Source organism: Pipistrellus hanaki (assembly GCF_964339955.1).
Source record: "Pipistrellus hanaki genome assembly, chromosome: 21".
Taxonomy (NCBI): Eukaryota; Metazoa; Chordata; class Mammalia; order Chiroptera; family Vespertilionidae; genus Pipistrellus; species Pipistrellus hanaki.
In genome coordinates, this window is record NC_140523.1 from 247,088 (window position 1) to 269,429 (window position 22,342).

Sequence of the window (22,342 nt, forward strand, 5' to 3'; positions counted from 1 at the left end):
ATGCCTATTAAAACACACACACACACACACACACACACACACACACACACACACAAGTGTAGGGTTAAATAAAATACGTTAAAAAATAAAGAAAACCCATGACCATTCACACACTACCAAGGCCACCCGGGGGAAGTCCCATGGGCCCATGGGGATTGACGACATTCGGCTATTTCTTTCTTTCTTATTATTCTTTTTATTGGTTACTTGATGGGAGAGGGAGACAGGGGGAGATTCACAGTTTGCACGTATTTTTACATCGCATGCTGGATTCGCGCGTGGGACCTGGGCCCTGGGATCCGGGCTCAAACCCGCAACCATGGCGCGGCCGGACGGAGGTAGGGGGGGGGGGGGGGAGGCCTACCTTTTTTTGTGGTTTTTTTGTGTTTTTTTTCATTCTTTCCCTCTTTCTGCATGTCTCCATCCTGTCACCCCTCTGCTCTGGGGGAGCCTCAACGGGGTGGGCCTCGCCTCTGGGTGCCCAGGTCGGACCGACCGACCGACCGACCGACCACCGACCCGTCACCATGGAGACACCCCTTTCCTCGACGTCCCCTCGCACCCTCGGGGTGCGGACCCCACTCGGACACCCGGGCCTGGGTCCCTCTGGGGCCGGACTCCTCTCTGAGGTGATTTTGCGTCAAATGACGGACATTTCTCCTCAGAAACACACTTTTTCCCTCAGAAATGCGTTCCCCTCGCACCTCAGCCGTCGTCCTCGTCGTCCGGGGAACACCTTACCTCGTCCCTGTCCAACTCCGGGGGGGGCTCCGCTCAGCCTTCGCCCTCCCCGTCTCCCCGCGGCCCGCTGCGGGCACGCGGGACGGACGACTTGGGGTTCCATGCCAGGGGGGCGGGTCCGGGCCGTCTTGGCGGCGATGGTGCTGAAGGGGGGGGGGCGCGCCTCGCCACGTTCCCGCCCCGTCGGGCGCGCGCGACGCCCCGCCACGCCCCCCTCCGCAGCTGGAGACAGGTGCGCGCGCTCCCGGGAGCGCGGGCTCGGGGCCGCGCATGCGCAACTGTCCGACCGGTCCGAGCTCCCGCCCCGTCGGGCGCCGGGCCACGCCCACCTCCGGGCCGGGCCACGCCCACCTCCGGCGGCCGCGCATGCGCAGTGCCCCGTTCCGTCCGAGCTCCCGCCCCGACGGGCGCCGGGCCACGCCCCCCTCCCGGCAGCTGGAAGGGAGCGGCCTGGGCTCGCGCGGACGGACGCGGACGCGCGTGCGCGCCCGGGGCCTCCCTCCCGGCCCCGCCCCCGGCCCGCCCGCCGCTACGGAAGGCGCCGCGCGCCCAGCGCCGCGCACTTCCTCTCCAGACGCCCGTCTGCGAAGGGAGCTCCGAGGGCAGGCTCGACGGGAGCAAGCCGCCGCCGCTTTGCTGGTCGCTGGCCGGACACGGAGGCCCCGCTGCCGCCTTGTCTCCGGGAGCAGGCATGTCCGAAGCAAGTAAGCTGGGGTGCGACCCCATGGAGGCCGCCGCCGCCGAGGGCGAGGCGCACGGCGCCCCCGCGAGTCCCGGGGGTCCCTCCGAGGCCGCGTCCACGTCCCAGGCGGCGGGGCCCGACAGCCGCCCGCTAGGCGCCGGCGACGCCGCGGCTGCCTCGCCACCGCCGCCGCCGCCCGCCGGCGCCGCCGAGGCCGGGGGCGACGAAGAAGACCCGAAGGCCCCGCTGCAGGCCGCCGCCGCCGCCGCGGCCGCCCAGGCCCAGCCGGCCCCGCGCGCCGGCCCCGCCGCCGCGGGCCCCGCCGCCGCCGCGCCGCCCACCGCGGCGCAGCTGGTGCAGAAGGCGCACGAGCTGATGTGGTACGTGCTGGCCCGGCAGCAGCGGCGCGCGGCGCTCTGGTTCCCGGACATGGTGCGCGACGTGCTGGGCGGCGGCTACAAGAAGTGGTGCCGCAGCATCCTGCGCCGCACCAGCCTGCTGCTGGCGCGCGTCTTCGGCCTGCACCTGCGCCTGGCCAGCCTGCACACGCTCGAGTTCTCGCTGGTCCGCGCGCTGGAGCCCGCCGAGCTGGAGCGGGTGGCGCTGGGCGCCGCGGCCGGCGGCGGCCCCGGGGGCGCCGGGGGCCGCATGCCCATGATGGGCCTGCTGCTCATGGTCCTCGGCCTCATCTACGTCAAGGGCCGCGGCGCCCGCGAGAGCGCCGTGTGGAACGTGCTGCGCATCCTCGGCCTGCGCCCCTGGAAGAAGCATCCCACCTTCGGCGACGTGCGCCGCCTGCTCACCGAGGAGCTCGTGCAGCAGCGCTACCTCAAGTACCAGCGCGTGCCGGGCGCCGAGCCCCCCGAGTTCGAGTTCCTGTGGGGCCCCCGCGCCGCCCGCGAGATCACCAAGCTGCAGATCATGGAGTACCTGGCGCGCGTCTTCAAGAAGGACCCCCAGGCCTGGCCCACCCGCTACCGGGAGGCCCTGCAGGAGGCCCGGGCCCGGCGCGCGGCCGCGCCCCCGACTCCTTGCCCCCGCAACAGCTTCTCGGAAGACTAGGTCGGTTGGCTGCTAGCTCGCTTGCTAGCTGCTAGCTGGGTCCTCGGAGCGAGGCAGGCAGGGAAGGAAGGGGGGGAGTCCTCCTCTCTCTCTCTCTCTCTCTCTCTGTCTCTCTCTCCCCGGGTGTTTAACCCTCTCTCACCAGGCTGGTGGGAGGGGGGATGAGGGAAGAGATCTGTGTAGAGTCTAGATAGAGGGTTTTGCAGCAGCAGCAGCAGCAGTCCTTCAGCAGCTGTGAACAGGTTTTAAGTTTTTGTGTGTTTTTTTTTTTCCAGGTCCTGTGCTTTAAGATGCCACCTTTGAAGAATGCCATGTTTCTATCTTGCTTTTCATGCCTCTTTCGGAGAAGGTAGTGGGTAAGAGGTTCCGACCCCCCCCCCTCCTCCCCTGCATGTCTTGTTTTCAAAGGAACCTCTCTTGTTGGGTGCTTTCCGCTTTCTGCCTTTCTTGAATTTTTTTTCTCCCCCACTACCCCCACCCCCACCCTTCACCCCCCACCTTTTGTACCCGAGATGTGCTAAAAAAAAAAAAAAAAAAAAACACACACACAAAAAAAAAACAGCACACACAAACAACAGCCCACACGTGAAGCGTTCCATCGTAATTCTCTTTCTGTGGGACGGAGGACATTGTGTATCGTCATTGGGGTGGTGGACTGTGCCCCAGGCGAGTGGGGATGGGCGAGAAGGACTCCACCGGGGAAAAAAGAAGAAACAAGAAAGAAGAAGCTGGCCTTCGGGAAGACGAGGTTCGAGGAAAAAGTGAAGGTTCCCTCCCCTCCGGCTGACGGCCTCGCCGTGGGCACAGGCTTGGCGTGGACTTGGACTTGGACTGGTCTCATCCGTGTGGGCACTTGTCACCGTTGTTTGCTAAAACCCGAGTTACAAACCCCCACCCCCCACCCCTTCCCCTTGCCCCTCACCATCCCCGAGTTAAACTTTAAAAAAAAAATTACAGTAAAGTTCTTGTGATAAACGAGAGAAAAAGTGTGTTTTTTTTTTCCATCTTTTCCTCTGCTGCCTGCGTGGGGTGGGGTGGGGTGGGGTGGGGGGAAATGGGGGGGGGTTTGGGGGGAAATGGGGGACATTTACGAGGGGGAGCAGCGGACAGCTGTTTCCGTGGGGGTGGGACAGCCGGGACTCCTGCTTTCTCATAAACAGGGTGGTGGACTTTTATAGCTTGGGGTGTTTTTTTTTTTTTAACGCACAAAGGTATAGAGGAAGCACACGTGCCCACCATCCTGGTCCAGAGAAGTCGCAGTGATTAACAAGCAGGATCATTTCCCCTTTTTGTGGTCGCTGAAGCAGCACTTTACTTTTTTAACTTAACCCTCGCAGCAGCCTTTGGCAGGGGGGCGGGGGAGGGAGGTCAGGAACAAAGCCCAGCCTTGAACTTGCCCGAGATCATCAAGTTTTAACGAGAGGAGGGGCCGGGATTTGAACCCACACGGGAGGGGCCCAGAGCCTCCACGTTTCCCTACCACGGCCCCCTTCCCCGTCCCCTTCTGCTTATTGATTTAAAAAGTTCCACGTTAGAGCCTGTCTTCTTAGTTCCCTGCCTCACATGCGTGTCCGTGTGTGTACATACACACACACACACACGGACACACACACACACACACACACACACACACACACGGCTAAGGGATCCTCCCATGAGTCTTTCCGAGAAAGCAGTCTTAACTCGGGGTGTACAAATGAAGAAACCTGGTTTCAGAGGGATTAATGGGCCCGATCAAGTCACACCCGGGGGCTTAGCGGTGGAGCCAAGATTTGAAACGTGGCCCTCCCTGGAAGGGCTGCGGCGAAGGAGCCAGAGCACACACCCATGGGACTTCCCGGAGGGGGTGGGGGGGGAGAGTGGGGTGGGATGGGGTCGGGTGGGACGGCTGCCTGTTCGGACAGCTGTGGCTCAGCCATTCCTGAATTGCAAAGCGCCCCCCAGGGAGTCCTCCTTGGAGGGTGGAATGGGGTGAGAGTGAGGGTGGGGTGTGGGGTGCGGGGTGGGAGAGAAACCCGGGAAGATCTCATCTTGGGAGCGGGTGGGGGGGAGAGAAACAGGCCTTGGGGGAGACCAGAAACCCTTCCCCCTTCAGGAGGCTGGAAAAGGCCGTGTAAGAAGCGTACAGCCACCACCACTGTGTGTGTGTGTGTGTGTGTGTGTGTGTGTGTGTGTGGCAGGGGGACAGTCACAGCCAGTACACGTGTGAAGTTTGAACTTTTATTTAAGTGCCTCTCGCGTGCTCCGCGCGTGGGCCCACACAGAAAAGGTGTAAATAAACCACAAATGCTCATACTCACATACAGTCCATAGAAGCAGCAGCTGGTCAAAGCCGTTTGGGGGGTGGGGGGGGGTGGAGAGACAGACAATGAGAGGAGTGCATCGCCCCTAAAAAGACTCAACAGGAAGTTCTGTTGGGGTGAAGGGGTTTTCTACCCTCATCCCAATAGAACGTCCTGCTTAGGAGCTAGGCTTTCCCAACGCTTCGTGGCAAATACCCAGCAGGAGGGCGGGTGCAGGGGCTGAAGGTGGACTTCCTGGGGTGGAGGGGGGCACGTTTTTGCAAAAACCCCAGCAGCAGTGACCCGGCGTGGATGCCCCCTCTCACCCGGGGCCAAGGGGAGCGCGTAGGAATGTTAGAATTGTGACAAATGTTTTTACCCGGCCCGGACAGCGTGGCTCAGTGGTTAGGCACCCACCTATTGAAACAGGAGGTCCCAGTCCAATTCCCAGCAGGGCATGTGCCCAAGTGGTGGGCTCGCTCCATCCCTGATTCTCTCTCATCATGGATGTTTCTAACTCTCCCTCTTCCTTCCTCTCTGAAATCAATTTTAAAAATTATATATATATATTTTTTAATGTTTTACCTAGCCCTGACCAGTTTGGCTCAGTGGATAGAGCATCGGCCTGCAGACTGAAGGGTCCTGGGTTCGATTCTGGGCAAGGGCATGGACCTTGGTTGCAGGCACATCCCCAGTGGGGGGTGTGCAGGAGGCATCTGGTCGATGTTTCTCTCTCATCGATGTTTCTAACTCTCTCTCCCTCTCCCTTCCTCTCTGTAAAAAATCAATTAAAATATATATATTTTTTTTTTAAAAAAAGTTTTACCTAACACCCCCCCCCAATAAATAAATAAATAAATAAACTTCCAAAGAATCAAAATCCATCGCTCCTTGGCATGTGAAATGACAGCGCCATGCAGGGGGCTCCGTGCCTGGGGCAGGACCAGGGCTGAGCCTCCCGCCCCGGGGGCATGCTGGCCGTGCTTTCCAATGCCCTCATGCTGGGCTCCTGGTGCAGTTCCTTCCCTCAAACCCAGTCCCTGCGGGACAGGCCCCTGCACTGCCCCTCAGAGCCCCGGGTCTGGGCCTCCGCTCGTCTGTGCCACGCGGGAGGGGTAGTGAGAGCCCCACAGCTGCCCCAGCTCGTAGGCTCGGGGCTAGGAGCCGCCCCACAGAGCACAGACCCTTGGGGAAAGACGGGGTCCTGAGAGCCGAGGAGCTGGCCCCAGGAGGGCGCACGGGCAGGCCTGCTCGGCTCCTGTCTTCGGCGGCGGCGGCCAGAGGCCCCTCAGGTGCACGGCTGACTTCCTTTCTGATCCCTGGTCCTGCAGGGTCAGCAGCTTGGGGCTCAGGAAAAAGAACAGTCAACAATATGCCCGACTTTTTTTTCCCCTTCTTCTTCCTCTTCCTCTTTTTCTCCTCTCCCTCCTCCTCCTCCTCCTCCTCCTGACCCCCCCCCTCCTCCTCTTTTTGGTCAGATTTTCACTCAAGGCTCCATTCAAAGGTTGGAGGGTTTTGGCAAATTATTTCCCAAATGGTGGTGCTCTATGAGTTCTTTGTTTCACTCATCCTCACCGGAGGATATTTTTTTTTCCCATTGCTTTTGTAGAGAGAGTGGAAAGGACGGAGGGAGGAAGGGAGAGGGAGGGAGATGGGGAGGGAGAAAGGAGAGAGAAACATCATCCACAAGTGCTCCCTCCCCCCCCCGCCCACAAGTGCCCTGACTTGAGGCGAGGGGATCAAACCTTCAACCCAGGCATGTGTGTGTGCCCTTGACCAGGAATCAAACCCACGGCCGTCCGTTCAGTGCCTGGGCCAAGCGCTCTAACCACTGGGACGCACCGCCCAGGCAGGGCCTATGTGTTTGTTTCTCAGTTCCATTCAGAAGTGAGATGACACCCTCTCCACCTGACGTACTGTGCTGGGCACAGCACCCTCCCGTGTCGCCTACGTGGTCACACGTGGCAAGATGTCCTTGTTTGGTGGCTGAAGTAAAAAAAAAATAAAAAACTTTTAATCAAATTTTAAAAAATATTTTTTTAAAAAATAAATAAATAAAGGACTTTGGTTTCACGTGACGGGGAACGGTGGTGGGCGGCGAAGGGGACGGACCACCAGAGCCGTTTTCTGGAAAAAAAGGCGAAATGGAGTTGGGGACTTGAGGGATTGGCGGGGATCGAAGACAGATCAGGCGGGAACATGGTCCCCGGGCGGAGACAAACGGGCAGGCCCCGGGCCCGAGTTAATTAAGGGGACGTGCGGCGGGGAGGGTCGGGCTGACCGGCCCCAGCTACACCCAACCGCTTTAATTTTTTTTTTTTCCCCTGAGAAAGCGCAGGCTGCATATTTGCTTTATCAGCCTCTGGGCCGCGTTCCGCCCCGGGGCCCTCAGGAAAGGGCCTGCTTGCACTTTCCCCTCCCGGCTTCCTTTTGCTGTCATTGTGTTTTTAAAAAAAGAAAAAATTTTTCATTTCATTTTTACAATAGATTTTTATTGATTTCGGAGAGGAAGGGAGAGGGAGAGAGGGGGGGGAGAGAGAATCGTGGGGCGGCCGCCTCCTGCACGCCCCCCTCCTGGGGATCCAGCCTGCAACCCCCCCCCCCCCCGGGCATGGGCCCCTGACCAGGAATCTACATCGAACCCAGGACCTGCCCTACGTCCTTTTATATCAAATGCACACACAGCAAAGGACAAAAAACACAGGGTGGGTGGCTCAGTGGTTGCGCGTGGACCTATGAACCAGGAGGCCATGGTCCCATTTCCAGTTCAGGGCATATGCCCAGGTGGTGGGCTCGATCCCCAGTAGGGGGCATGCAGGAGGCAACCGAGACATGATTCTCTCTCATCACTGATGTTTCTCTCTCTCTCTCACACTCTCTCTCTCTCTCTCTCTCTCTCTCTCTCTCTCTCTCCCCCTTCCTCTCTGGAATTAATAAAAATATATTTATATTTAACAAACAAACAAACATAAAAACACAGGAGCGACCTCGGGGGCCAGGGCAGCTCACCGGGGTTGAGTCACACGTAGTTCACCTGTTGGAAACGCCGAGAAGGCACTTCCTCCAAACCTGAATAGGACTGTCAGCTGCCCAGGCAGCTCAGGGTGTCTTATTGCCTCCTGTTGGCCAAACACCTGAACAGCTGTGGGCTGTTGCCCAACGTGGCAATACCCTTTGGAACCTTACCCTTTGGAGTACAGAGCTCCAGCTTGCCTTGGGACAGATTCTGTTGGAATAAAAACACGAGGTCCTTGGACAAGGAGGGTCTTCCGATCCCGTTAGCTGAAAATCCTCTGACCCCCCCCCCCCAATGCCTTTCAAAACTACCCTTCGTCTTTGGACTCCTTCTTGAGTCTACGCATCAGCTCCTTTCTCCAGCGTGCTGGACCCTTTGCGAGGCTGGGACAAGAACCCAGCACTGCACACTCCCTCCTGGGGATGTGCCTGCAACCAAGGTCCATGCCCTTGACCGGAATCGAACCTGGGACCCTTGAGTCTACAGGCCGGCGCTCCATCCACTGAGCCACACCGGTTAGGGCCATTGGTTGCTTCTTCTATGTGCTCTGACCGGGGATCAAACCCACAACCTTGGCGAGTCAGGGCAATGCTCTAACCCCGTGGTCAGCAAACTGGGGCTCACGAGACACAGGGGCCCCTCGAGGGTGGCTCTTCCACAAAATACCACAGCCTGGGCGAGTCTATGTTGAAGTAGTGGTGTTGGAAGACGTTTAAGTTTAAAAAAAAAAAAATGGGGCTCTCCAAAGAAATTTCAGTCGTTTTCTTGTTGACATTTGGCTCTGTGGACTCATGAGTTTGCTGACCACTGCTCTAACCAACTGAGCTATCCGACTAGGGCCAATCTTTAATTTTTTTTTTTAAACATATTGTTTCACACACAATTAAAAAAAAATTTCAGTAACATGGGGAGAAGCAGAAACAGATGACCTGTGAATAAGGAAGGAGGCAAGCATGCCAGAGGAAGACTCGGAGAGGATCCAGACGGGTAGATTGGAGGAGGAAGAGCGAAGCCCCCAAGCTGGTCCATACGTTCAAGGACAGAGTGAAAAGGGTAGAGATTCTACACGAACAAACGAGAGGCTATGGCAAAAAAAAAAAAAAAAAAAGATAGGGGGGCCCTGACCCGTGTGGCTCAGTGAATAGAGCGTCGGCCTGCGGACTCAAGGGTCCCAGGTTCGATTCCGGTCAAGGGCACGGACCTTGGTGGCGGGCACATCCCCAGTGGGGGGCGTGCAGGGGGCAGCTGATGGATGTTTCTCTCTCATGGATGTTTCTAATTCTCTCTCCCTCTCCCTTCCTCTCTGTAAAAAAAATAAATAAAAGTGTTTTATTTTTTTTTTTTTTTCAAAAAGATGGGGAGCCATGCGGAGGAGTGGACACGTCTGAGAGAAAAACACCATTTCCCAGCGCATCACCCCCCTGATGGGCTTCCAAGCGGACGGAACAAAGGGTCAGTGGACAGGGAGGCGGGCTCGTGAAGAGCCGCGCGGGCGAGAAAATGAAACGGCGCGTCCGCGACCCCGCCGGGGCCCCGTGGAGATGGTTTTAATGTGTGTGTAATCAGAGAGCCGGGGCGACGGCGGCGAGAAGAATACCGAGAAATTATCTGACAAGATAATGGCTGGGGATTTTTTTTTTTTTTTCAAACATGGTGAGATGCATTAACCTCTCCATCCAATCATCTCAATCAACGGCTACAAGGATAAATAGAGGGAGCCCACACCCAGGCCTATTATGATGGGAGAAGGAGGGGGGAGAGAGAGATGGGAGGAGAGAGAGAAACAGAGAGAGAGAGAGAGAGAGAGAGAGAGAGAGAGAGAGAGAGAGAGAGAGAGAGAGAAGGGGGGGGGGAGACGAGAGAGACAGCCTCGGAGTGGGGAACATCACATCCAGGACGAGGACGAAAAGAAGGAGGCTTTTCTTGCTGAGATTCGATGGAGGAACAGCCTTTGAGGGCCCAAAGGAAACATCCGATTGTGTGCCTCCAAGTCCTATCCGGCAGAAATGCATCTCAAGAAGGAAGGGGGGAAAGGGAGAGATCAACCAAAGGACTTGTGTGCACACATATGAGCCTAACCAGTGGTCAAGGACAATAGGAGGGCGGGGGCATGAGTGTGGGAGGGTGGGGGATTGAAATGGGGGGGGTGAGGACAAATAGGTGATACCTTAATCAATAAAGAAATTAATTTAAAAAAAAAAGAAAGAAAGAAAAAAAGGAAGAAGGGGACAGCCACGCAGGGGGAATGGAACGAGAAATGGTGCCGGGGGAACTGGGGAGCCAGCCACAGGCAAAAAGATGAAACGGGCCCTCGTTTGGCGTGGCTCAGTGGGTAGAGCGTTGGCCTAAGAACCAGGAGGTCACGTTTCCATTCACGGCCAGGGCACATGCCTGGGTTGCAGGCACCTGCAAGAGGCAGCTGATCCATGATTCTCTCTCATCATGGATGTTTTCTCTCTCTCTCTCTCTCTCTCTCTCTCTCTCTCTCTCTCTCTCTCTCTCCTCCTTTCCTCTCTCTGGGGGGGGGAAAAAAAGCAATAAAAACATATTTTTCAAAAGAGAAGTCCCCAGCCCTCGCTGGTGTGGCTCAGTGGATAGAGCACGGGCCTGTGGACTGACGGTTCCTCGGGTTCGATTCCCAGTCAAGGGCACACGCCTGGGTGGCGGGCTCGATCCCCATGGGAGGAATCAGCCGGTCGATGATTCTCTCTCCTCGTGGATGCTTCTGTCTCTCTCTCTCTCTCTCCCTCGCCCTTCCTCTGTGAAGTCCATAAAAAAAAATACAAATTTTAAAAAATGTATAGAAAGGAAAATTAAAAAAAAAGGAGGCTGCCGTCCCTAGGGGAGTCTCCCTCCTGGTGATGATGCAGATTGCTGGCACATTCACACATGCCCCTGCACCCCGGGGTGCTCAAGGCTTCACCACCTGGTCCATATTCCGCTCCGTCTCCCCCTTTTTGGTTTGTTCTGTGTGGTTTTGTTTATTTTTTGGGGGGAGGGAGGCGGGGGGGGGGAGGCGTGTTACCCTTTGGCGATGGACGTATGCAAATACGAGAGTCCTTCCCGGGCAGAAGACAGACACGCACACTCTGTACTTGCCTTCGGGGTCCACTCACCTTGGCTTATGAATCTGTCCGGTGGCGGAGCGAGGAGGAGAAATCCTGGCGTCGCCTGGTTCCGAGGTCTGGGGTGCAAAGAGCATACAGGCAGAGAAGAGGGTTTGAGGGGGGGTGGTCGGGGGGCTTCAGAAAGCCAGATGGAACAGGAAGGAAAGGATTGGGGGGGGAGTTATGTAAAATTCATGGCCCCCATTTCCCGCTGGATTCAGGAGAGTTGGGTTTTGCTGGCATCGAAACAGTCCATCTGGCCCTGGCCGGTTGGGCTCAGTGGATAGAGCGTGAGCCTGTGGATGGAAGGGTCCCGGGTTCGATTACCGGGCCAGGGTACGTGCCTTGGGGGCATGCAGGAGGCAGCTGATTCACTGATTGTCACCTCGTGGTTTCTCTCTCATCATTGGGGTTTCTCTCTCTTCCTCCGCCTTCCTCTCTGAGATCAATAAAAATGTGGTTTTTCTTGTTAAAAAGCCAGTCTCTACAAAGGGGCTGTAGGTCAGCTGCTTCCTCGGGTGTATTTTCTGCTGGGAGTCATTCATTTTGGAGTGTCTCTCTCTCTCTCTCTCTCTCTCTCTCTCTCTCTCTCTCTCTCTCTCTCTCCCCCTTCCTCTCTCAAAAATCAATTTAAAAAACATTTTAAAAATAAAGATTAAAAAGTAAAGAGAGTAGACATGGCATCAACTGAAACTCACTTAGAAATGTCAACTGACCCCCTATCACATGGACAAGTCTTTGTGGGGACTGTCCCCCCACGAGAGGGACCCAGGAGCCCTCAGCCTGCCGGTCAAGGGCCATGGACCTTGGTTGCGGGCACATCCCCAGGCAGGGGTGTGCAGGAGACAGCTGATGGGGGTTTCTCTCTCATCATCGATGTGTCTAACTCTCTCTCCCTCTCCCTTCCTCTCTAAAAAATCAATAAAATGTATTTATTTAAAAAAAAAAAAAAACATATACCACCTCCCCATATGGCTCTCTCATTCCATTGGGCCTCTGTCTACTGAGAACGTGTGGCCTGACCCCCCCGGTGGACTTGGGGGGCGAGGGGAGGGGGGACAGTGTCTACACTCTCATGGGGACTCAGACGCGCCCAGATCTGAGCAGCACTGGCCCAGGGGCATCCATCCACCCAGGGGGAATGGGGTAGAGCCCTCTCTGCTCTCTGATGCCCCCTGGTGGCCTGTTTCCAACGGTGTGGGGTTTTGTTGGTTAGTTTTGTGAGTGGTTGTGTGTGTGTGTGTGTGTGCGTGTGTTGGGGTTTTTTGGTGGTTGCTTTTTTTGGTATCTCTGGACTCGTGCCCTGGGCCTGAGAATAATCCCTTCTCAATGAAACCACCTGAGGAGCTAGCCCTTTGGTAGATCGCTAGAAAGCCCTGCTTCCAGGAGAGAACTCGGTCAGCAGGGGCGTGTCCCCGGGCCACGCCAGCTTCATTCATTCCTTCTTGCTCCTGGCTAAGCTGATCTGGATTCCCCGACAGCCCTCCCTGCACCCAAGGGAGGCATGCATTTTTGGGGTTCCCCTGCAGCTGTGTTCCTGCTCCCCATTCAGGAGCCTGGGATCCGTGCGGGCTCTCTCCCGCGTTCTGCTTTCCCGCCTTCGCTGGGTATTTTTACAGCTGCTTTCCCCGGGATGGGGAGAGAGGGGGGGGGGAAAGAAAGAAAAAAAGAGAAAAAAAAAGAAAAAAGAAAAAAGAACCCGACCCCAGGCCTCTCTCTCTCATCCTGGGAATGTTTCCTGGTGAAAAAAAAAAATGCTGCTGCCTCCCCTTATGTGCTCTGCCCTCTGGACCCTCTAGGATTTCTTTCCTTCCTCCCCTTTCCTTCCTCGCTGCCACCCCTTTTCCTCTGCCTGTGTCCAGAAAAAAAAAAAAAGAAAAGAATCAACAACCGCCTGCTATTCCTCAAGCCCCATGTCCTGCATGTCAGCCCAAAACACGGATGCTTCTCTGCAAACCCCGTGTGCACCACCCGGATCTCTCATTTTTCTCCCCAAGACGTGTGCCTGCGCCTCCTGCCTCTGTTTCCCTTCTGAACCCCACGCCCTGGTGCAAGCGGGGTGCGCATCGGGAGGGGCATGCATCCCTCCCCGGGGGGCCACCCCCAGCCCCTCAGATGCCCGCATCCTCCATCCATCCACCCCATGCCTGAGCTGAGGACCAGGAGCCGCAGGGAGGGAGGGGAGTGGGCTGGGGAGGGGGCTCCGGCCGGGAGGACAGGCGGGCAGGCGTCACTGGCTCCTCCGTCAAACTTTGACAATCAGATGAAAGGAGGAAGCGGGGAGGGGAGGGAGGAGGAGAGGAGGAGGGAAGGCGGGGGGTGTCTGGAGGGAGATGATGGGGGGGCGGGGGGCGGCTCCTTGCTGACGGAGACACACGTCTTTGCCTTGCTCGGCTGCGGCTGGGCTGCTGCGGCTGCGCTCAGCCCACGCCATCGCCCCCCTCCCTGCTTCCTCCCCCTGCTCCCCCTCCCGCCCCGCGGCTGGATGCCTTCCCCGCGCCGCGGTGGTCCGGCCGCACTCCGCAGCGCAGCCGCCAGCGCGGAGGTGCTGGGGGAAGGCAGAGCCTGCGCTCCCGCTCGCTCTCTCTCCCTCTCCGCCGCCGCCGCCAGCCTCGCTGCAGACACCCCGGACCCATCCGCACCCTCCTCTCCTCCCGCTGGGCAGAGCCACAGCCCGGAGGCTGCTGCCTGCCTCGCCTGGAGACAGGCAGCACCCGGACCGAGACAGACACACAGATAGACACGCAGATAGAGAGGAAGAAGGTACGTGGCTGGTGGGCATCTCCATGCCCGGGATGTTTTGGGGGGAAGTGAGGGGAAGGGGCACCCCTCCTGCGCGGGATCCGGTGGCGGTGGTGCCGGGGGAGACTCGGGAAAGGGTTGGAGGGATGGGGGGGCCCCTTCCCTCCTCCTCCTGACTGCGCAAAGCTGCTGCTGCTGCTGCGGAGAGAGAGGAGAGAGGAGAGAGGAGCGCGCGAGCCACCAGCACCGGCTCCCCATCCTGCAGGCGCGCGGAGGGAGAGAGCCGCCGGCCAGCCACGTAGGCGCGCGCGCTCTCTCTCTCTCTTCTCTTCTCCCCTCTTCTCTCCTCTTCCTCCTCTTCTCTCCCCTCTTCTCCCCGCTCCTCTTGGCTCCCGGGGTGGGGAAAACAAAAAATAAAAACATTACAGGAACAGGAAAGGAAGACGGCAGAGCAGCCCCATCCACCGGCTGTCGGAGGCAGAAGGCATGTCGCTGAGCAAGAATCTGGGTGATCCCGGTCCCCACGTCGAGGCGCCCAAGCCGCCCGTCTACAGCCGCCCCACCGTGCTGATGCGCGCCCCGCCCGCCTCCTCGCGCGCCCCGCCGGTCCCCTGGGAGCCGCCCCCGATGGAGCTGCCGGCCGCGCTGGCTGCCTGGCCGGCCCCGCAGCCCACCTGGGACGCCCCGCCACCGCAGGTGCAGGTGCAGCCGCCCCCCGCCGCCCTCGGGGGGCCCCCGCTGGTCCCGGGGCCGATGGCCAAGCCCCCGACCACCGGGGTCTTGATGATCCATCCGCCTCCGCCGCCGCCTCCTCCGACGCCGGGGGTCCTGATGATGCATCCTTCGGCGGCTGCTGCGGGGGGGCCCCTGGTGCCCCCTCCTCCTCTGCCTCCTCCTCCCGGGACCCCCATGGTGCCACCTCCGCCTCCAGGGACCCCCATGGTGCCCCCTCCGCCTCCTGGCACCCCCATGGTGCCGCCGCCTCCGCCTCCGGGGACCCCGATGGCGCAGCCCCCGCCGGCCGCGGGGGTCCTGATGGCGCCCGGGGTCCTGATGGTCCAACCTGCAGCCACCGCTCCTGGAGCTCCGCTGGCCCAGCTGCCGCCGCCGCCTCCGGGGACCCTGATCGCCGCGCAGCCGCTGCCGCCACCGCCTCCGCCTCCGGTGGCCCCGATGGCGAAGCCTCCAGGTCCGGGCGTCCTGATGCTCCACCCGACCGCTGCTGCTGCTGCTGCTGCTGCTGCTGCTGCCGCCGCTGCCGCTGCGAGAGCGGCGCCCATCAGCCAGCCCGCGGCCACTCCGGCGCCGATGGTGGCGCAGCCGATGGCGCAACCGATGGCGCCCCCCACACAGCCCCCTGCATCCTGGGCCCCGCAGGCACAGCCTCTCATCCTGCAAATCCAGTCGCAGGTCATCAGGGCGGCCCAGCAGGTGCCCCCCCAGACCCCCCAGGCCGCTCCCCCCAGCTGGCAGGCCGCGGTGCCCCCTGCGGTGCCCCCCGCGGTGACAGCAGCGTGGCCGGTGCCCGGGCAGGGCTGGCAGGCCGCGCCCCTGGCCTGGCCGGCGGCAGCGGCGGCGGCAGCTGCACAGCTCACCTGGCAGGCGCCCGCCCTCGCCGCGGCCGCGGCCGCCGCAGCATCCGCCTGGCAGCAGCAGCCCCAGACCGCAATGCGCCCCGTGCCCCCCGCCATCCGCCCCGCGGGGCCCCCTCCTGCGCCCTCGACGCGCCAGGCACCGCCGCTCCTGCGCCAGGTGCCACCCCCGCCGCCCATCCGGCCCGCTCCCCAGGCCCAGGGGGGCACCCAGGCGGCGCCGCTGGCCTGGCAGGCCCTGCCACCCCCGCCCCCGCTGCGCCAGGCGCCCCAGGCCCGGCAGCCCCCCCAGCAGCAGCGCTCGGCAGCGCCCCCCGCCGGCCCGCAGGCGTCCTCACAGGCGCTGTCCATCCCGCCCGTCATCTGGGAGGCGCCCAGGGAGCCGGCTGCGGGCGCCCAGGAGATGCCCACCTCCATGGAGTTCCAGGAGGCGCCCCTGCAGGCTCCCTTTTGGCAGATGGAGGAGCAGCAGCAGCAGCCCTTTCCGGGGGGCCCGGCCTCCCAGAAGGCAATGCAGATGCAGCTACCCGCCCAGCAGGCCCCGGCGCCGCCGGGGGCCGCGCAGGCAGAGCTGCCCGACCTGCAACCCCAGCCCTCCTGGCAGCAGAGCGCCCAGGCGGTCCTGCAGGCCCAGATCAGCGGCGCAGCCCCCGCCCTAGCCGCGGCCAGCTACCCCGTGGGGCCCGTCAAGTCCATGCTAACCCAGTCCGATTCCAGGGCCTCGTCCTCCTCCGTGGACCGTAGGACCTCGTCGGCCAGGGAGCGCCGCGCCTCGGCGTCCCGGGAGCGCCGCGCGCCCTCCAAGGAGCGCATGCTGTTCGCCGCCACCTACGGCGCGCCCCGGGGCGGGGCGGGGGGCCGCTCAGCTCCGGCCTGGAGGAGCCTGCAGGCCGCGCAAGAGGCCTACGGCGGGGCCATTCCCAGGGGCTGCTTCCCCTCCACCTCCCAGTACCAGGCGGGCCCTTCCGACGTGTTCCAGGGGGGGCCCCCCACCATCCCCGAGGTCCCCCCCCAGGCGCTGCAGGACCCCTTTGGCTACGCGGAGGCCATGCCCGGGGTCTCCTGGGTGGCCCAGCCCGACCCCAGTGTGCCCAGCGGGTCCCAGGGGGATCCCTCCATGCTCATGGCCCAAGCCCAGGCCCAGGCCCAAGCCCAGGCCATGGCCATGGCCACCGCGGCGGCGGCGGCGGCGGCCCCCCTCCAGGCCATGGCCTTCCCCCGGGAGGCCCCCAAGCCCCCCGAGGAGCCCGCCCGGCGCCCTGGGGGCAAGGCCACCCGCAAGAAGAAGCATCTGAACACGGAGGAGGACGACGGCGACTACTACTACGGCACGGGCGGCGGGGCCGGCGGGCGTGGCCGTGGCCGAGGCCGGATGCTGGCGGCGCGCCACTGGCAGCCCCCGCGCCGCTGGGGCCCCGCCGCCGCCGGGGACCGTGATGCCTGGGGGGGGGAGGCCCCGTGCAGCTGGGACGACCCCATCGCCGCCGCGGCCCGCGGCCTGAGCCTGAGCGCCTGGGAGGGGCCCACCACCTCCCGCATCCTGAGCGGCTGGGAGGGGCCCGGCACCTCGTGGGCCCTGAGCGCCTGGGAGGGAACGAGCGCCTCGAGGGCCCTGAGCCTGTGGGAGAGCCCCGGGTGCAGCGCGAGCGTGCAGTGCCTGATGCTGGCCGAGCTGGCCGGGGTGTCCCTGGGGGCGGGCGCCGGCCAGGGGGGCCCCGTGTGCCCCCTGGACGAGCGGGCCAACGCCCTGGTGCAGTTCCTCCTGGTCAAGGACGGGGGCAGCGTGCCCGTCACCCGGTCCGAGATGGTCCGGTACGTCATCGGCGAGTACCAGGACCAGGCCCTGGAGGTCATCCAGCGCGCCAACCACAAGCTGGAGTGCGTGTTCGGGTACCAGCTGAAGGAGGTGGACCCCAAGAGCGAGTCCTACCTCATCGTCAACAAGTTCGGGGGCGGGCCCGTGGCCACCCCGGCCGCCTGCCTGGAGATCCCCAAGCTGGGGCTCCTCATGGCCGTCCTGAGCCTCATCTTCATCAGGGGCAACCACATCCGGGAGGGGGCACTGTACGGCTTCCTCGAGAGGCTGGGCCTGGACGTCCACGGGCCCCCGGGCCCCCTGGGTGACATCAAGACCCTCATCACCGGCGACTTTGTCGGGCAGAGGTACCTGGAGCTCAGGGAGGCCCCCGACGCCCACCCCCGGGAGCGCGAGCTCCTGTGGGGGCCCCGGGCCTTCATGGAGATCAGCAAGATGCTGGTGCTCAAGTTCCTGGCCAAGCTGCACAACACCAACCCCCAGAGCTGGCCCTACCACTACTTCGAGGCCCTGGCCGAGTGCGAGTCGGACGAGGAGTGGGAGTACGAGCAGCTGGGCCCCTACTACGCCCGCCCCCGGGGCCGGGGGAGCCGCAGGGGTCACCACCGCCGCTGAGTCAGATCCCAGCCCCAGCCGAGTCAGATCCCGCCCCAGCCGAGTCAGATCCCGCCCAAGCCGAGTCAGATCCCACCATCTGACAGCTGTCTGTCCCTTCGCGTCCCCCACAACACGGCCAAGAGCCGCTCACAGGGTCCTCGTGCGTGTACGTGTGCGTGTGCGTGTGTGTGCGTAATACCGAGGGGGGGAAAAGGGGGTGGGGGGGTTGGGGGTCGTGTCAACTCGTGTCCCCGGTGTCTTTTCCTGTGCCAATCCTACTATGTGTGTAACACGCCTGGATCTCAGATATATGGTTCCTGTTAAATCTGCCAAAGCTTTGTACATCCTCACTTTGCTGTCTAAGACTTCAAGTGGCTACTGTTCCTCCTGGGTACCTCTTGGCACTTGTGAATCTCAGTGAGCCGTGTGGTTATCTCTGTATCTCTCGTGTTCCTGTTCGACGACGTGTTCCGACGTGTTCCGACGTGTTCAGCCTGTCGCCGTACCCAGCCTGTCGCCGTACGCTGGCTTCTGTGAAACGAACTGTCATCCAGCCGCCCATCTCATCCTGGTGCAAAAAAGAACTCTGTGGTGTTGCTGGAGAGTTAGGCTGTTCTGTGACGTGTGCAACATGGCTCCTCATCGGTCACCGCTGTCCCGCAGAGAAATAAATATCTATATCTATATCTAAATAAATATACTTTCAAGCATAGCATGGAGGCGTTTGCCTTCTCGGTTTTTTACGCGCAGAGTTTTGTGTGTGTGCGTGTGCGTGCGTGTGTGTGTGTGTGTGTTCCCCCCTCTCTAGAATACACCACAACACCAAAACTATGATGAGACACAACACAATGGTTTTGGAGGGGGGAGGCGGAGGGTAGGGGGGCGGGGGGACATAAGATGGGCATCAAACCCAGAGTCCAGACCCTCACAAAGCCCCTCACTGTGGGCTTGATCATCTCCACATTGTAGACAAGTGTCTAAATGCAGGTGAATTCACTCAATGGCACGGGCCAAGGGCGGGTCCATTCAAAGCAGGTTTTCTTGAGGTTATGGGTGGGAGGGGGCCCCGTGCACCTGTAGGAACACGGGTATCCAGGCGTTTGTCCGTCACGTGGCCCTGGGTGGGGGTCCGGCAGCTCGGGGGGGACCTGGGTTTTGTCCACACACACGGATATTGGGGTGGAGACATGAATCCTAACCGGGGTTCTAGTGGGAAAAAGGGGAGCAGCAGCCTTCAACCAACGAGGGGTCCTATATATTGGGGGTGATTGGGGAGGTGGTAAGGGGGTCCTAGGGGCTGGGAGAGCTCACTCCTAACAGGCAGGGGGCGTCAGCTGCCAATATCTGAGCCCTGGGGTGCAGGGACTGGCGAGGGAGGGGGTCACAGGGGGCCAGTGTACCATCCTGGGTGTTTGGGGGTGATTGGGGGTGGTAAGGGGGTTCTGGGGGATGGGGGAGCTAAATCCTAACACGCAGGGGACATCAGCTGCCAATATCTGAGCCCTGGGGTGCAGGGACTGGTGAAGGAGGGGTCCTAAGGGACCAGTATACCATCCTGGATGTTTGGGGGTATTGGGGTGAGTGGGGGGTGGTAAGGGGGTCCTGGAGGTTGAGGGAGCTCAATCCTAACATGCAGGGAACATCAGCTCCCAATATCTGAGCCCAGGGGCGCAGGGACTGGCGAGGGAGGGGTCACAGGGGCCAGTGTACCGTCCTGGGTGTTTTGGGGGGTAAGACATTCATGCCTGTACCGGCCGGCGTATAGAAGGCTTTCTGAGAGTCATTCTCTCTTCGAGGGGATGGAGATAATCGGCGTGGCCGCCACCCCTGCTGCCCTGTCCTATAAGGGCCCAAACCCCCCAACCCGAACCCACCTACCCCCCGCAAACCCATCTCTAGGTAAAGATGAAGTCCCGGGCAGGTGGTCCTTGGTGATGGTGGAATTCGCCTGCCACCTAGCGGCCGACGCCGGTTCTGTCGCTCCGGCAGCTGCCGGGTGTACTACGTCACCACTTCCGGCCCCTCCCACCACCACCCCCAACACCATCAAACTTGCTTCACCACCTTCGCCCAAAGTTTTCCCGCCCAAACCTTCCTCATTTCCTCTTAGGTCGTAGCACAAGGTAAAAACCTCTTCTCCACCCTTTCTGGGACGAGGGGCTGCAGGGGGTCTTTGGCAAGTTGTCCATGTGACCAGAGGGCCCTGACATGTGGGGGCAGGTGGTGTGTGTGTGTGTGTGTGTGTGTGTGTGTGTGTGTGTGTTTGCAAACGTGCTGGGTCAGGGAGTAGTCGTACAGCGCCTCTGCCCCCAAAGCAACAATCAGGTATTTGATTGGGCGGGCATTCAAAGCAGGTGCCCACGGGACACAGCTGAGAAGGACCCCCCAAAGAGGCTTTGCTGGCTCTGGTCTTTCCCATTTCTGCAAAAAAAAAAAATAGTTGTTTCTCTCGTTTCCTCTACATCGTTTACTCACGGGCGGGGGGGCTTGAGCAAGATGCTCACTGAAAGGTGGCCAGTGCGGCTCCCCGTCAGGGCACTTGCCTGGGTTGTGGGCTCGATCCCCAATGGGGGCCGTGGAAGGGCGTGAAGGAGGCAGCTGATGGTTGTTTTGATCTCTCACCAACGTTTCTCTCTCTCTCTCTCTCATCAACATCGGAAAGTAGCACCACAGGACACTTGCAATGTATAACCCACTAAACCAGTGGTCGGCAAACCATGGCTCTCGAGCCACATGCGGCTCTATGGCCTCTTGAGTGTGGCTCTTCCACAAAAATACCACGGCCTGGGCGAGTCTATTTTGAAGAAGTGGCGTTAGAAGTTGTTTATGTTTAAAAAAAAAAATGTGGCTCTCCAAAGAAATTTCAATCGTCGTCCTGATGATACTTGGCTCTGTGGACTCATGGGTTTACCCACCACTGAGCTAAAGCAACCATTGTATAGAAATGTATATTTAAAAAGAAGAAGAAAAAGAAAATGTAAGGAAGCCCCACTTTTCATGGAAACCCTCCAAAATGTGTAGTGGCCGGTGGAATGTTGTGGCTGAGCCCCAAACTATGGGACTCGCAGCCTTCCCACCGCTTCACGGGAGATCTTTTCTGTATTCGATTGTAAGGAGAGACAAATTACAATAATAATGAGTGTTTAAGGGCAAACAAATAAGCCAGCTATTCCACTGAGAAGTTTAAGAAAAGAGGGATGATATTAGGAAAGCAGAGGCAGAAAACAACATCTGAGGACATGTAAAAAGATGCGGTAAGAAGCGGTAAGAATAAGCTCAAGATCCCTTTGATTCGGAAGCTCAATCCTAACATGTTGATAGACGTAACGTGTCGATAAACGTACCTCAAGGCATTTTATCATAACACGGAGGAAAGAATAAAGTCCCTGTAATCAAATGGGGGGGGGGGGAGTATCAAATGACCAAAAATTTAAAAAAAGAAGAAATATAAATAGGAAATAACTCTGAAAACTGTTACATCTCACTCGTATCTCAAGACAAAAAACGTCAGACCAGTATTCCGGTGTTCATGTATTAAATTGGCACAGGATAAAATAAAAGCCTCTGGGACACCTGATATGCATAAAGTCATGCAATGGGCATCCTTAGACACTACGGACGGATGTGCAAAGTGCTACAACCTTCCCTGAAATAAACTCGGCCCACTGCGTCTTCAAGACGTTTAAAGATATGAATTCTCTTCTACTCAGAGACTCGTATGGGGCTACAGCAAACGGAAATAAGCTTCTGTGGGAGCAGAGGTTTCTTCACAAAAGCATGCTTATCAGAGTGGAAGGCATTAAGATATTAAGTAGAATATGTCTGTCCATCCCCCTCCCCCGTATAGAGCCATACTAATATCAAGTTGGTCCAATGAGTATTCTGGTGAAAACACAAAAGACTTCCCCAGAAAACAATTTGCCGTTGGCTCTACTACTAGATGACATTCTGGGCGGGATGGGAGTCATGACCACATGTGCCTGAAAAAATATTTTTTAAATATATTTTTATCGGTTTCAGAGAGGGAGATAGAAAACATCCCTGATGAGAGAGAATCATGGACTGGCTGCTTCCTGCACGCCCCATGCTGGGGAGCAAGCCCAAAACCTAGGCATGTGCCCTGACTGGGTATCAAACCATGACCTCCTGGTTCATAGGTTGACACCCAACCACTGAGCCACACCAGCCTGGCCTGAAAATTTTTTTAAGTGGGGGCCAGTAGACTCCCATCAAAGCCACAACATCATCTCAACAAAAGCCATTTCCCCCAATGCTGTCCGACTCCTGGGAAAGAGAAATTTCGAAATATTTCGCAAAGTGGCCAAATCCAGGATGTTCAGGTACAAGCTGTGTAGGATGTTCAGTTAGAAGGGAGTGTGTACCTCAGGCTATTTCTCTAAAAGGGATGATCCGATTTGGGGAGACAATTTTTACCCTAAGTGACGTTTCCGGAGAGCAATCAAGGTGTGGGCCAGTGCTGGCGGCCACGGCTCAGTAGTTGAGCCTGGACCTACGGACCGGGAGGTCCCAGGTTCGATTCCCGGTCAGGGCACGTGCCCAGGTTGCAGGTTTATCCCATTGTGGGGTCTGCAAGAGGCAGCTGATCAATAATTCTCATCATTGGTGTTTCTCTCTCCTTCTCTGAAACCAATAAAATGATATTAAAAATTATTTTTTTAAAAGACACACAGGCCAGTTACTTGTC

At 59.2% G+C, this 22,342-nt stretch overlaps 2 protein-coding genes across 2 annotated transcripts; both read left to right on the plus strand.

Annotated features, from left to right (window-relative positions):
* Window positions 1–1,248: 1,248 nt before the first annotated feature.
* Window positions 1,249–2,934, plus strand: NDN (necdin, MAGE family member). Its single transcript, XM_084868993.1, has one exon. It carries the CDS (start codon window positions 1,433–1,435, stop codon window positions 2,483–2,485), a length of 1,053 nt encoding a protein of 350 aa, XP_084725119.1. The 5' UTR covers window positions 1,249–1,432; the 3' UTR covers window positions 2,486–2,934.
* A 9,723-nt stretch (window positions 2,935–12,657) lies between these two features.
* Window positions 12,658–18,406, plus strand: MAGEL2 (MAGE family member L2). The gene has a single exon (XM_084868989.1). It carries the CDS (start codon window positions 14,119–14,121, stop codon window positions 17,653–17,655), a length of 3,537 nt encoding a protein of 1,178 aa, XP_084725115.1. The 5' UTR covers window positions 12,658–14,118; the 3' UTR covers window positions 17,656–18,406.
* Window positions 18,407–22,342: the final 3,936 nt, after the last annotated feature.